Source organism: Parasteatoda tepidariorum, chromosome 3 (assembly GCF_982258835.1).
Source record: "Parasteatoda tepidariorum strain Cologne lab strain chromosome 3, Ptep-v5.0, whole genome shotgun sequence".
Taxonomy (NCBI): domain Eukaryota; kingdom Metazoa; phylum Arthropoda; class Arachnida; order Araneae; family Theridiidae; genus Parasteatoda; species Parasteatoda tepidariorum.
The window spans coordinates 115,228,982-115,246,140 of NC_141757.1; the positions used below are offsets into that span (position 1 = coordinate 115,228,982).

Consider the following 17,159-nt stretch of genomic DNA (forward strand, 5'->3'; position numbering starts at 1 on the left):
TTCATGAATATAAAAAAATAATAATAAATTTAACAAACAATATAAAATAAGGGTACAATAATAAATTAGGGTCTATCCTTTTTACACGAAAAATGAAAATACATACATAATTTTTGCTACTTTAAATTTTTAGCAGAATGCTCCATATACTATCTGAAACATTTAACAGAAATTTTTTTAATATGAAGTTTACAAAGTATTGACAAATCTCTATTAGTATTAAAATTAATATCATAAAGTGTACGTTTAAAGAGGTAAAAATATAGTTTAATTTAATTCAGGTTTGAGAGTTTATGTAGTATTATACTTGTCTCTATTTTTAAAAAAGTCATAATAATTAATACTTATAAATTGTTTATTATATTTATATTTAATAAGTTTTTAGTGAATTAAATTAAATATGAATATACATATTAATTATATTTTAGTTTTACTTAGTTTCATGAAATTTAAAACTTATATAAAGTTGAAAATAAATTGAAATAAAAATTTATTAAAATAGAAAAAAATATTTTTAACAGAAAAAAATATTTTTACATTAAAAAAAATAATAATAATTTTAAAAAAATGTATCTTATAAGTATTTATTTTAGGAAAATTTTTGAAAGATCAATGATTTGAAATGATCGATAGCTTAAAAAATTTGAAACACAATTCTGAATTAATTTGGCTTTTGATTTGCAATCAACATATTACTCTTTACAGGTAATATGCATAAGCAAAGATATTTTTATAATATCGATAACAATTCTCTTTCAATTCATTTATTATGCTGCCCATGGTTCAAGAAACAAGAACTCACTTTTTCCTTAGGGTAATTTGATTTCGAAGAAAATTTTAAAACTTTAAAATTTGCTCTTAAAATGTCTCTGAATGTCGTACTCTATCGAACTATACAGGGATTTAAATAGAATATGGAATGTCATATCTAAATGTCTATAAATTTATTTTTTAATGAAGTCAAGCTGAATATTTATCTTCACTCAAAAATTAAGAATAATGATTCTAAAAAAAATGTACGACATACTTTTAATTTTGTGATTAACATGTTAGTCTTTTCAAGTTTGCAAAGATACTTGACTAGCTAATAAAAATAATTCTTCAAATATATCTATTATCTATATCATAATTCAAACCACAACAACTGGTTTTCAGATATTAATTTGAATTCCAAAAAAATATTATCACTTATGCCTTGAAAATTCTGTAAATTTATTTCAAAAATGCTGAATTCTATTAAATTTTCTAAATGTTTTTATGACAATGCATACCGAAGAAAAATATTTTACGTGTTTATAAATACATATTTTGTTGTAAAACGATACAATGCATTTTACTATCCTTTTTAATTGTTGTCAAATAGTCTACTTTTATAATAAGGCTGATCAGTTCATAGATTTCATTTGAAAGAAAATCTTTTAAGAATAATTCCAAATTAATTAATAAGTTTGTTTAATTTGTTCAAAAAAAAATACAATAAATGAAACAAAAATTTCATTTTGAATTGTCATTCAATTTTATTATTGCGTGATATACTCCACCATTTTGATATTACCTTCCCATAATTTACATTGTAATTCTTTGAATTCACCTATTATCCAACAACAACATTCGATTTCTTCCAGAGTAGTACTTTGAATTCTTTAAAGGAAAGTATAAAAATCTGAAGTTTGCTCTGAAAATGTCTATGAATTATTCATTTAAGCAAATATCCCCAACTTTACATTTAAAGATACCTTCTGAGAGGTTATTTCCTATCTTCAGCAAATCCTATTATCACTTTACATTCTATGGAAATTTAGCCTATTCTGTTAAACAGTTTCTGCATTTTATTACGTTGTAAACGTTATATATCGGAGTAAAATATTCTAGTTTTATATATTAGGGTCCGTTATTTCAAATTCTTCGTTTCAGTTTAGCTCGTCTTATAAGAGTTTGTAAAGGGACTTGAAATTTATCACACATACTTTTGATTTTCAGTATGAATATTAAAAAAAGGTAGTGTTTCTTAGACTTTATGACAAATAATTTAACTGACTCTATATGCATAGTTTTATTTTAGAAAGCATTTGATATTCTGTGTCGAAAAAATTTTCTTTCATTTTTGAAATAATATTATTTTGTTCCGTATCCATTAGTATTATTTTCAAAGCGTGTTCATAAATCAATTTAACTTTTGCTGATTAAAAAGTAATACTAAGGTAAATACTTCTAGCAGCAGAGTAGCTAACTGATTGATCAGCAGCAGCTAATTAATCATTTCTTAAAAAATAAGATGTCTTTTAGAGTTTGATTTTTCTTAGTTTTTGTAAAATAGTATATTTGTATAAAATAGTTATATGTTAGTCAATATATATCTTTTCTGAAAAATCCTTTTAATCTTAAACATTTCAAAAAATTTTTTTTAACGTCTATCAAGCGAAAGGTTTATACCAACAAAGGCTATATTCACTAAACTTAAATAAATTAACTTTTAACTTTGTAACATAAATACTCATTTATTTAGTTATGCTGCCTTTTAGTTGTTCAACAATGCCATTAAACTAAATTATTTATTTTTTGCTTTATCTTTTGCTTTAAATTGTATATCGCTTAAGATCCGTTAATTTATAACTGTAAAATTTAAAGGAATTTATAACAATGAAAATCCGATTTGTTTTGACGAAAATAAGAAACCCTTTCGAATAAAAATCTTTTTCTGGTAAAATAACGTTTTAAATGCTAACGAAATGATAATTAACAATAGAAATTGAGTTCGCAATTTGACTTTAACAAAAATGCTAGTACCCCTTAACCAATTAGCATATATTTTTATTATGTCTAAAATTATAGCATATTTCATTCTTAACAACAAACCCTTTTTTGAAAAAAAAATTATCAGGTAATCATTTTTGAAATATTTGAAAAATGATCTAAACGTCTAAGAGATAATTTAAAATCACTGTAACTTGTGCAATCTTTGCATTTTTGCAATTTGTACTTATAAGTCTTGATTTTTGGCTATACAATTTTAAATTTCGAGATTCTACTTATTTAAAAAGGCGAAACAGCAAATCACCGAAACGGCTACTGCAAGATAAAATTCTTCTCTTTTTATGTTAACTTGCAATTGCTCCTCCCCCCCCCCTTAAAACAGTGTTTTTCTTTATCAAAACCTCATTGAAATTTTATCGGCTTTACTAACAAATTTAAACATAGCCTAGAGGTATTTAGCTAGTGTAATTTCCATTGCACCTACATTTGTTGCAATTTAATTTCAGTTTCTGGTTTTTTCTACATACATTTTTAGCTCAGATTTTACTCAAACTGACGCAGTGAAAATAAATTATATAATTTTTAAATGCCTTATGTCTGATTTATTTACAGATTTAAGAGCCTGCGTCAAACTCTTAAATATGTAAATAAATCAGATGGAATTTAAAATAGAGTCCTTCATGAGTACGTCGTTTTTAGTAGTCTTCTCTGAAATGTCTCACACTATTGACCATAGCTTGTGAGTAATTTTGAATAGTTTGTTTTATTAGCTCTTTTAATCTCTTCAAAATATTATTTGAAAATAATGCAAAAAGTAAACAAACGTATTTTAATTAATCAACATAGAAATGGAAAAATAAGAGGCTTTGAAGAAAGGCTTTATTACAAAAAACATGATGATGCCAGTTAAGAAAAGAGTTTTCTCTTTTTGTTATAAAAAGGCTGTAGAGTTAAGACGAACATACAATTCGCTAATTTGCAACACCGGTAACGGTGTCATTCCCCATTAGTTCATTTCAGAAAAACTGCTAATGAAAAGACAGGGACAACTTGCAGCTGCCACACTGTTCAGTCGGTGAAAAGATAGGTAGTTTCTAGTTCTTCAGTTTATGAAAAATCTTAAAGAAAGACCATTTTTTATTAGTTTGTCCCAATGCATGATCCTGGAGTTCTTTTGGGTTGGGTTCAAAATTACGGAGTTGAGCATTGATAGTCGTAAGCTCAGAATTAGATCGGCTGCTCAACACCGGTTATAAAACAAAAATTTTTAAAAAAAATAACAAGGCCATTAAGCTCTTAAGTTTTTATGAAATTTAATTTTATTGTTTTTATGTCATTTTATTATTATTTTTTATTTTTTTATGTCATTTTATTTTTATGTTATTTTATTTTTATGTTATTTTATTTTTATTTTAAAAAAGTCGGTTTAAAAAAATTTAATTTCCATTGTTTTAATTTGCAAAAGCTTTTTTATCAACCACAAAAATTCAAGGAAAAGACATACTTATGAAACAATGTGCAATACAAACAATGTGCAATACAAATGTGTTCCAAATAAATTCAAGTATAAACTTGTGAAGAAAAAGAGGTTGTTACTAATCTGACTAGTAAAAAAAAAAGAGAAACTCTAAAGAAAACTGTAATTCTGTAAAACCATGCAACTGCAAAACTGTATTTTGACTAATGATACTGTATTGAAACTATGTAAACTATGAAAAAACTGTATTGGAAAAAAAAGCATTAAAATGTTCTGCTGTTCTGTTAAATACTGTCACAACAGCAACAGGGCCGGGCTAGCCTGGTTAGAAGAGCCTTGGACTGTGGCAAAAGGTCGTGAGTTCGATACCCGCTGGCTGACCGTGTAGTAAACGGTGACTGGTCCACGTTAAATCTGTCAGGTCACAAAATCTTCCATGTTCCCAAAACGAATTATACCTCTTGGTTTACTGAATTGGAGATTGATCGTTCTATGGTTTTTATCATTATTGATCGTTCCCTAGACTCAAAATTACGTGCTATAGATGAATGAAGGGATGCATGAATGGGTCCGCTCTATAAACGGGGTGTGAGGTGTGTGTGTGTCAGAAGTCTTGGCCAAAGATTGGGCCACTGAAAAACAGGAAACTCTCCCTCTGCCTTAAATTCGCTTGGTTTCACCAATCAGGCTTGCTGGTATTGGTAAGTGGCTTTCGAAACAACAACAGCAACTTTTTTAATCAATTGTACAAACCTAAGAAAAAGACTTGAAAGAAAAGAGCAGTTACAACACTATTAACATAACCATCTGCCAAAACAAATTTCCTCCGAACACTTTAAAAAGATTTAACTAATCAGGAGCAATATTTATAGTTACTCAACAATGTTACTAAAAAAAAACACCTAATACCAGACAACTACTCCAAGGGAACAAGTTCATTAATTTCACTCTATACCTCAAGGACAGTTACACATTTTTCTTTCAAAAAAGGTTATTGATTTTAATTAGTGAAAGTGATGATGCTGAAAATTCTTACAAAAATAAACATCTCTGCATAATTGAAGCTTGATAAAGCAATCCTGCTGCATAAAATAAGGTCATTAATTATTCAGTAACCCTCCTTGATCCTTGTAATGAATGAAAAAAATAAAGGTAATTGCTACTTTTATTTCTCAATCAGTTGTAAGTCTTAATTTAAGTTCTTATGCTCTCTAATTGTTTTTATAATTTTCGAGAAAATCCAAATGCGTTATTTTTGTAAACATTTTTAATTATCTTTAAACTTGTTCGAGAGGTGAGATCCTTTTTAGTTTTGCTTCAAGCGGTTCGCTAAATTTATGTGTTTTTTATTTAAAAAAATGAATCAGATTATTGTGGAAGTATTTTAATTAACAAATCCATGAAGTTCGAACATCTGTCACTCTTAGAGATGCTCTTTTTTAAGAATTTTCTTGCATTTATCAGATAATGATAAATTCTTTTACTCAAATTTTGCTTTTGTTTTTAAGGAAAATTAACACATTGCTCTCATACTTTTAAAATTATTAGGTACTTTCTGAACTAACAATAGATGTTATTAGTTATTTATTAATTTTTTTTAGTTTTTAGTAAGGAGCAAGCAGGGTGTAAAGAGGGGTAATTTTTAGTCATAACTTATAAAAATTAAATAGTTTTTTACCTTGAATCTTGGTAAAAAAATTAATAGAGTAAAAGCACCAAAACTTAAAACAAATTGAAATGCTAGGCTAATTTATTTTTTTTTTACTTTTAATATATCGGAAAATGGATTGATCTGGTTTAAGTACAAAATATCTCATACGGTACCTCTAAACTTTAATGAGGGAAATTCATTTATGTACACTCATTTTAGTTGACCTAATAAGTAAAATAATACACTTTAAAAATATCACCTATAGTTGTAATAAATACAAACAATGAAAATTGTCAAGTATATATACATAATTGTAATAGGTATAATAATGTATTGGAAAATTCTCAAGTATACTAATATCGTTGTAATCTGTACAATAATATACTCAAAGATTCTAAATTAAATTAATATAGTCGTAATATAGTTGATAATTTGCCTGAAAATTCTAGAATTTAAAAATATAGTTGTTCAAAGTATAATATTGTTCTTGAAAAGTAATATTAAAATATGCTTGTAATAAGTATAATGGATTCCTCGTAACAAGTATATTACTAAACTTGAAATTTCTCAATGGATGAGTGCTTTTCGAATTATTGATGACGCAAGAGCTATAGATGTGTATCTGATTAAAAAAAATACCATAACGTTTTTAAAAAAATGCAACCAATAAGTAACGAAGTGGGAAATACTTTTGAAAATCTTGAATTTTTAGTTAAGCTTAAAAAATATTGATTCTTTTGTAGTCAAAAACCAATTTGTAACAACAAAAAATAATGTGTTCACAAATAGAATTTTGGTCTCTTTGTTTTTCATCTATGCATAAAAAACCTTTGTAATTACAAACCTATTATTGCTGTAAGTTTTAAATTAAATTCCTAATAACAGCTTAAGAGCAAAGTTAGAATAATAATAGCTTAAATACAAAATACTCTAAATTCAAAACAAAGTATATTCCCTTCTATTAATAACTTATAATCTGCAGTTCTAAATGTCGTTGTAACATATTGTGTAAAAAACGCTTTCAAGTTAAATATTTTTAAAACTAGTGAGATAAAGACTCGAAAGTTACTTGCTAATTAAATTATTCGAATTTAGTGTTTTGCATTTCAAAGCAGAAGATTTGTCTCTAATCTATTTCTCTCTTTTAATTCTAATTATACATTAAATATGAGAAAAATATTTTTTTCCTTGGTATATCTTTAAAAAATGATTTTCTTAAAGATTAAAGATAATTTCATTCGTGTTGGTTCGAATTGACAGAAATATCGACTCGCTCCCATATGCGGGCAAATTTTTTCGTGTCGTAACAAAAATTGTGTTCGAATGTACTACAATTCAGTAAATTTAATTCACAGTTAAGTTGCTCACCACTACCTATAAATAATTCAAAAATACATTCTGAGCGTTCTTTTGCACCTATTATGCAGTTGGAAGCATTTAATAGCTGAGTTAGGCAACGTTTTTTTTTCTAAGTTTAGTTTTTAACGCTCTATCACTTTATTATATTTTTACAGAATTATGGTTAGTTGGCATCTCTGTATTGAGTTTGTAATTAAAAGGAATTTTCCAGTTTTCATAAATAACAAGAAATAAATAATCTAAGAAAATGTTTTTCGTGAAATAGTTTAGAAAATTTTATTTAAGTGCATTTTAGTAGCTTGTATTTTTCAAGCAAGTATATCAAATGTAAATAATGAACACTTAACGAGTGTTATTTTTCCTTACAAATAGCATTATTTTTGAAGAAATGACTTAGAATATAAGATTTTAAAAATGTCCCCAGTTTGAATCTTCCAATCCACCCAAAAATTTTAATTAAAATTAATGACAGAAAGAGAAAAATGGAAAAAAAATTCAGTTGAAAGTTAGTAATTGTTGACTTTTTCGTTTAGCTGAATATAATATTTTGTTGACTTTCTTGTTAGGCTGAAGATAATATTTTGTTGACCGGTTCATTTTGCTGAAAATAATATTTTGGCGTTGAGATAACATTTCGTTGACTTTTTTGCTTGGTTGAAGATAATATTTTGAAGTGAAGATAATATTTTACGGACTCTTTTGTTTGGCTGAAGATAATATTTTGAAATGATTCAGTAAATAAAAGTGAAAAAGTAAAGGATAAAAATTTGGCAATTCAAAAATGCTCAATTTCGACGGTTTAAAAAAATGGTGCGGCTGTCGGTATATTTTAAAACAGTATTTTGTGTTAAATCTTGAACCATGTCAATAATCTTTAAAAAACTTACTATTAAACAAAATAAGTTTTAGCACTGCATTAAGAAAAGAATCTAAATCCAAAATCACCTTTTTTGACATATATTTCGAGAATCTTTGTGAAAAATTATACAAAAAAGCGTACACATTCGAGGTCATAAATTATTTATTTCAGGAAAAAGAAAAACATTATCGAGAGCGAACAAAATCATCAACGACGTAGACGTGATTGAAACATCGAAACATGTTTGATTGCTCGGAGAAATTGTAAGAAAGGAAGTAATAACCACCGGTGAATTGTTGAAAACCGGTGAATTGTTTTTATAAATAATATTCACCCCACTTTAATTTTTATTCACCAAACTGGTCTTAAAGCTTTTAACCCCGCCAATTGTGTGTTTGATATTAGTTTTCGGTCAATATTATGTATATGTAAAGCAAAGCATTCCAAGAGCTGCTGGTTGTGGCCAAGAGGTCCTGAAGGTTAAGACTCAACAATTTGACAAGCTTTGCGCACTTCATCTTTACTTTCCAGGCAAGCTGACGTCCATTGATCCGAAACTGTGTTGGCTTCTAGTCGCCACCGTTGATTTAACTCAGTGCAACATTATTACAGCTCAATCTCTAAGCCATCACGGCCTAATATTTATTAAATATATCTTTTTTTTAAATAGATTTTCAGAAATGCATTTTAAAAATCGAGATTATGAAGCACCATGTTTTTTTCATAAATTTTACTTTTAATATTTCAATTTCATAAAATATAACTATGCTAATAAGAAATCAGTCGAGTTATTTTTCTAAAAAAGAAATGTACACATCAAAATCTTCAATTTTATTGAAATATCATTAAATGAAATAGTATAATAGAAAACGATGACAAACAGTTTTATGATTCCAGTATCTCAAATTTTGAATCCTATTTTTCTGAATATTTTTTAAATAATATATACATAATATTTAAGAGACATACAAATGCATATCAATTATAATCAATCAATACTTCAAATATATCCAGTATTAATCATAAGAACATAAGTATTTTCTCACACAGTATAAATTTTAATCTGATTTTCCTTTAGTTTCACTCAAGATATTTATTAAGATCCACTTTGAAGTAAATTTTATTGAACAAACATCATAAATCAGAAAAACTTTTTTTTTTCCAAAATACATTTTCTTTTGTTCCAAAATTCAATTCTTCTTATTATTAAAAATCATAATCTCCATGCTGGTTCTGTAAAAAACAAAACAAAGTAAATATGCAAAATTTCATATATATATATATATATATATATATATATATATATATATATATATATATATATATATATATATATACATATATATATATATATATATATATATATATATATATATATATATATATATATATATATATATATATATATATATATATATATATATATATATATATATATATATATATATATATATATATATATATATATATATATATATATATATACTAGAGGGCTACGCCCCCTGCTCACTACCGCTTGCCAACCCCCGATAATTGCTACGCAATTACATTTTCGTTCGCTTCGCGATTAAACTTAAAGTCGTTTTCCTGGAGATTATCTGGCAATTTTTCTGCAGCAACATCACATAGAGAGAATATGATAGGATAGTAAAATGTCAGAGGAACTTATTATCAACATTATAAACTTATATAAAGCAATTTCGATACAAAAAATATCATAAACTTGTATAAAGCGAGGAAGCAATATTATTTAACACATTACTATAGGGCATTAGCCGGAGATTAATCTCCGTATCCGAAGCACGCGTGGCAGAGCAACACCTCCTAGAATAAGGAAGGCCTGAGCACGGATCAAATTAGTAGTCCGATGTGACGAAGTTAATTGCGCAGTTTATAAAAAAATAAGAAAGATATCATTACGTTCGGGGTACTAAGCTGCGCAGTGGTTGAAAATACGAAATATGTCATTACGTTTGGACTACTAAAGGATATTTATGGTAACCCGTGCAGAGGCCTACTCTTTTCTAGGAGGTATTGGGCAGAGCCTAACTCAAACCATTGTTGGTCCGGTAGACTATATTTGAGGGTGCCCCTTGATTCTCGCCAAGTTGTGATCGCGGTTGATCACCAAGCTGGGCGATGTTGAAACCCGATGTTGATTCTGATTGGTTTAGATTTTAGCGTTAGTTTTAAATGTTTAACGGTATATGTAATTTCAGAGGTCCGTTAGTTCTAAGTTGGATACCAAGTGGTCAGGTTACTTTTGCTTCCGGTCAATAAGATCGAAGGTATGTGGGCAGTCATAAAAGGGAACTTTAGAAAAAAATGCCACTGCCAGTCCGGTACCACAGACGCCATTTTCGATTCCTATTTCGCCGAATTTATGTGGCGATGGAGGCACGCAGATTCTTTTCATGATAAATTTAAACAGTATCACTCTGCTATTAGAGAATTCTGTGCACCTAAATCTGAGGATATTCAAGCTTAATGAAGAATTGAGTTGTTGTTTTTTTTCCTTTTCTTTCTGTGCTTACTCCATTAATTTTTGTTTCGATTCAAAATGCATTTTATTGGGTTTACTAATTTTGCCTATATTGGTTCATTGCAATTTTATAAAGATTTGGTCCATGTTTTGTTAAAATTTTCCAATGTTTTATTGAAATATCATTATGTTTTGGCAGCCATTCCTGTTAACACCGTGTTCCGCGCAAACAGCAAACAGGAATGGCGCCAAACATAAGTCGCCAATTTCGCCAAGGGGCACCCTCAAGTATATTTTTACCCTGAAAACAATTAAAACCGGATGGAAAAAAAACTTTAAAATATGGTAAACAAATTAAAACATGAAATATTAATAAGTTGGTGCTAAGTAATATTTCAAAAGTTAAGTAATATTCAATACCAATGCAAGTTATTTCCCAATTAACTTTAATACTGTTAACTGACAAAATATTTTAGTTTCAATCAGACAAAAAGAAAATTATATAATAAAAACATATGTAACTGAAATTCGACAAATTAAATTAAGCAATTTAACTTTTTTTTCATGCTGAATACTAATAAAAGAAATATATAAAATGAAATAATTATGTTATCAATGATCAATAAACATTTTTGTCTGAATTGTTATAAAAAATAAGGTGAAAACAATAAAATTAAAAATTATTTACAATAGATCTCTGAATATTCAAAAAACCTAGCTATGTACATTTTTCATTGATCCTTCGCTTCACATCATTTTGTGTACCAATGATTTGCACTTTTATGCACTATTTAAGAAATATCTGATACAAATATGAACTGTTAATTAATATTTCTGGCTGAACGATTTTTTGAAAATAGGTAAAAACAAATGAGTATTTTAAAGTAAACTCTGATCAATATAATTCACACATTCAACACGAAATGAAAATCGCAACAAGCTTTAGCTGGTAAGTTTAGTTGTAGCATTTCTGCAGGCAGTATTATTAAAAATATGTACCTTTTCACACACATACGTTCTCAATTTTGATTGGCTATGTGTTACCATTTCATTCTCCTCTTATATTATATATATATATATATATATATATATATATATATATATATATATATATATATATATATATATATATATATATATATATATATATATATATATATATATATATATATATATATATATATATATATATATATATATATATATATATATATATATATATATATATGAAATATTCGGTGTAACCACACCGTTATTTTTTTGTAATTTAAGAGTCAAAGCAGCACGATTAACGAGTCCATATTGTGCATAATCTTTTATTTAGTTAAACGATGGTGAAATAGCAGTTTCATCCCTCTCCAGACGGAGAGGGAGAGACAGAGTTACAGTCAGATCTGACGAAGTTTAGTTGGTAAACATTATACACCATAAAGTCGCGCAAAAACATTGCTCCTGCATTTTATAGGATGATTAAAAGTTGTTAAGAGGCTAGTCATATTGCCTTTTTCTGTATTCTTGCGCCTCATCAATTTATGTATTACTCACAGCAAATCGTTTAATCTTTCCTTATATGGAAGTGAAAGATCTTAAAATAACTTCTCTTTTGAAGTATAAATCTAATTATTATTCATTGGCATGTTTTTAGCCTTGAAGTCCCAAAATAGAATTTCTACCCTTATCCTTTACTAAAGATATTTTATGAAAACGAATGAAGTTTTAATGCAAAAGTATTTAATTTTTGTATTACATATATATATATATATATATATATATATATATATATATATATATATATATATATATATATATATATATATATATATATATATATATAAACCATATGCATTATAACTTCAATGGTTTGAACAGATTAAAAAAGTTTCATTAGAATTCAAAGAATTTTCTTGATAAATTAAAATTTTATTACTTTATTTTTTTATGGACTTAAAAACTATGAAATGACGGTTGTTATTAGCATCCTGTATATGTATTTAACATCAAAATTACTCGAATTTGTCGGCAATTTAAATCGTACAAACGAAAGGCAAAACAAAATTTACGTTCTCAACGTTAATATTCAGAGAACTAAAATTGTAAATATAAAAGCAATACCGACTGCAGAAAAAAGGAGATGAAAAAAATACAGTTGAATTACGAACAACTTCCTATGGAAAAAAATAATATATATATATATATATATATATATATATATATATATATATATATATATATATATATATGTCTCTTTGTATGTATATCTCTTGTTTCTCTAATAAGCAGATCGATATGGGTTGAGAGGTAACAGCTGCAAAAATCACAAGGCAAAAAAGTTTTGCAGTTTTTATTCATTCACGTATTATTTTCTCTTCTTACACTTTCTTATTTATTGAAGCTAATACATATCTGGAAAATACTCTATATATTAAAGAAATAATAGTTCAGTAGCAAATTTCAGTGAAAATGTTTTACAATAAATTGCCATTTTAATTAAAGTTTAAAATCTTTATCATATTCAGAGAAAAAATTATGATTAATAAAGCCAAAATGGGTATGTAACCAATTTGTTTGGTAATTTTTCCGTTTATATAGGTCTTGCTACCATAGTGCTCACCAAATACCAATTATAGTTTTTGTTCCCACACATTTAGTAAAAAATACAAAGCTGAAAAGTAAATTTAACCAGATAAATGGTTTTTATGCCATGTTCTAATGTATCATGATACAATTACATGATAAAACTAACGCATTTACCAAATTTTATCACATATTATAAAACAATATTTTATTATTAATTATACCAAAATCATTAGCAAAGTTTTTCGTTAAAAATAATCGTGCTATTTGCTCATAGAGTTAGAAACACGGTAAATTTTGGAATTTAATGGAAGTTCTGACCATACTTTTTTCTCTGTGTAAGATTCACTCAATCTTAAACGAAGCTACGTATTAAAAAAAACTTACATTTTGTATATTATTTTACCTCGGATTAAAATTAGTTAAATTTATTTTGAAATTAGTACATTATTGAGAAGCAAGTGATGCCGAAGCTTGCAATTTGCGAAAAGCGTGATTCTAATCTATATATATATTTCTCATACACGGAAACAAAAAAAAGCCTCATTACAATTCCCCGAATGGCAACGCTAGAAAATCGACCAATGATTGCCGCTAAAAATGTCACATGCCAAATCTAGCTGAGATGGCTCAACATATAGCGCTTTTAAAAACGGAAACTGAAGTAACCAGAGAGAGCATACTCACCAAATGTAAGTCAGGCAGAAGTGAGTAGTCTTTGTCGATACTTTCACGAATTTATACATTACGAATTTATTTGACGATTTTTTATTTATATGACGAATTTATTTGTTTTATTATTGTTATTAGTTATTCATTGAAAAATGAGTCTCAGTCGTGCTGTTACGCTTTTGAAGTATAAGCAAAAGAAGCGTGCTCGAAGATTGGAAGAGAGCATTGATGACAGCTATGAAAGACGTAGTGGTGAAAGAATGCGTGGACGACGTGCTGTCATTTTAATAGACTTAATTATAGCCCAACTTTTAGCCTTTTTAAAAAGATATCAGTTTCAGAAATTTTATCTTACGATTTTATACTATAGCACATTTCTAATAGGTTTAGCGAATTGCATGTCATTTATTTGAATTCAAATTTATTTTAATGACTTAGTATTTACTAAAAAGATGTAATTTTTTTTAAAAAAGAAAAAGTTGTTACATGGATTTGAATGATTGTTTTGAATTCTTAGAATTTTGTTCATTTGTAATGTGCCTAAGTTAGTAGCTAGCGAAGCGACCTTGGTTTGCGAAGCATATAAGATTACGCAGCAATTTTCGAGGGTTGGCGAGCGTTAGCGAGCAGGGGTTACTAGTTAATAATATTTATCTCTAGTTAATAATATTTCTCGCTATTTTGGGAGAAATAAAGCCTTAAAATATCGATTTTTTTTGAAAATTGTTAGCTCAAAAATTGTCCAACGGATTTCGTTCAAATTTTCGATATCTCTAAATGAATTTACGTAACGTAATCATACATCTATTTCCGTTCATCTCAGATTAATTTTTAGTATCCTTTGTAATTTTAGAGTTGCATGCTCAAACATGCATATCGCCAAAACGTGATAAAACAAGAATACCGATTTCTTCAAATGCTTACATTGACGTTCCTTCTTATTTTAAACTGATTAAAAATGCATTTTAATTACTTTCGCCGCAATTGGATACCTGCAAGTGACGTCATCTTAGGTAAATCGTAGTATTTGTAGATTCAGAGGCCAATTAGGTTCGACACACAATTGCAAGTACACGGTCAATTTAAAATCACATGTTTAGGCACAACCAATTCACTTCTTCTTAAGTTGCAAGTACCTAATAGGGAAACTTTTAAGCTTTTGCTTTCAGTTTTCGAACACTGCTTGAAAAGTGTTATTTTTTTAATCCTAATCTTTTTTAAAGCTTATAACAAAAATAAAAAAAATACATAAATTAATACACAATGAGCAAGAAATAAAAAAAATACATTTCATTTATGTTAACGCATTCTGCGTATTTTACATTTATTTAATCGAGTTTTTTTTTTACTGAAATCCCGATAAAGTTACAAATAACTTCATTCTCAGAGTTACGCTGCTCAGTCGAATATTTACTATTTGAACCGCATTAAATGCAACCCTAAAAACAGCAATAAAATTCGATCAAGAATTCTTGCTTGAAAGAGCTACTTTACTTTTCTTTAACCTAATTCCTAAGTCCGCAGGTGTCACTTGTGGGAATTCACTGGAACAATTCCTTCCTGACGTGGAATTTCTCGAGGGTCGATAGATCATACCTAATGTTGCGAATTGGTTTTAAACGGAAACTTTTGGGAGTGTAGAAGGGAATACTGAATTTTTCACTAAACGAAATAATATTTGCTGTAATTTTTAACTTTAAGGTAAAAATATTTTAAGAAATGGAAGAATTTTGTTAAAACTTTTTTTGGGTTATCATCTGGAAAACATTGCATTGGAATATGAAAATAAACACTTAATAAATTTTCTATACAGTTAATGTTCATGAATTCATAGTTGGAATTAAAAAAAATAAATAATTCGTTTAACTTTTGACAATGTGACACTGTTTTGCGTTCAACAAAATGATAAAAGCAATCCAAACAACATAATTTAAAACATAAAGTGCACTGAATTTTCTCGCATACTCAATTATTCTCTGTATTTTTTTAATTGTCATTTTAAAACAGATTATTCAGCGATATAAATTTGTATTTTTGAATTTAGTTTGTTTTTTAATTTTGCAGTAGAGGAAAATCGAAATTCATTTTCTTTAGATTGCTTATTACAGTAAGAATGGGTTTACCAGACAATTCTTCTACTAAAATGTGGAAATTTATAATTTTAACAAAATAAATTTTTTATATCGTTTTGCCTAAAAATCAATTACAAAATAAAAAATCTAAAAAAAAAGTTTATTTAAGAATTTTTTATTTTATTTTTTTAATATAGCTGAATTTTTATTCACTTTCAAATACTCAAAATGCAATCAAAACATCATAAGAAATTTTATGTAGGGAATTTTATATCACAAACTGATCTGGGAAAAATTCCGTTTACATGAGCGCTCCGTGAGCGTCTACAATAGCATCGATGCACTCACTACATTCGTCACATTTAACTATTTCTGCTGCAATTCAATTTGTGGAAATAGCCTATATTATAAAACAAGCTAAATGAAGTACTTTTTTTAAATTTACATTAAAACTAAAAAGTTTTTTATGAATAAAATTATGTTAAAGTATTAATAAATAAAGTGTTAATAAATAAAATAATGTTCGATATCCAATTCTTTAAAAAAATGAATAAAATTAAAATACCTGGTTACAAATATAATATTGTAGTATAAGCTTTACTTCCTGTAAAAGTTATCAGAGAAATCAATTTACTATCAGAAAAATAATTTTTACGTTGTACCTTAGAATCATTAGACTGAACCATAATGATGTAACCACCCTTTTGAAGTTGAGTTGAACCATTTTTCAATTCAAATTAAGTTAGCATCAAGGGAAATATTGTGTGCATTTTAAAATAATTTATTTTGCACCGTGATTTGGATTACCTTGGTAATATAAAGTAGAGCGTTGTTAAATTGAGTTAATACCATTCTTAAAGATCTTTAGATATTTGAACAATATTCCGATTGACGGCTCTGACTGAATGATGTTACGTTTTTCGGAGTTGCATAGGCTTAGTCAGGCAAACTGGTGCTTTTTTAGTTAACTCTAAGTTAATACACAGACCAGTTTTGCATAGTGTTATACTTCAAGATAGCGACATTATACTTTGACGTTGAAAAGATATTTCTGAAATTTTACGTACGTATTCAAACACGGAGAAAACAATTCAGATAAAATTACAATTATGTAAGGTAATGAAGGTTCTTATAAAAGAAAAACATAATTCTGATTAATAAAACCATTATGTAAGGAATTTAAACCATCCATTTAGTAATTTTTTCCTTTCATATAGGTTTACCGGAAATTCTCGTTTTCAGTCCTCATTGCCACACAA

The 17,159-nt window shown here is 27.3% G+C and overlaps 1 protein-coding gene across 5 annotated transcripts in view; it reads right to left on the reverse strand.

Annotated features, from left to right (window-relative positions):
- Positions 1 to 8,912: 8,912 nt before the first annotated feature.
- Positions 8,913 to 17,159, reverse strand: part of LOC107436417 (uncharacterized) — a 145,312-nt gene continuing 137,065 nt past the window's right edge. For all 5 annotated transcript variants that reach the window (XM_087159950.1, XM_087159954.1, XM_087159953.1 and 2 more), the window contains one exon: positions 8,913 to 9,333. In XM_087159950.1, coding sequence (XP_087016076.1) covers positions 9,314 to 9,333 — 20 coding nt within the window. In that variant the 3' untranslated portion in view covers positions 8,913 to 9,313. The remainder of the gene's footprint in view (positions 9,334 to 17,159) is intronic.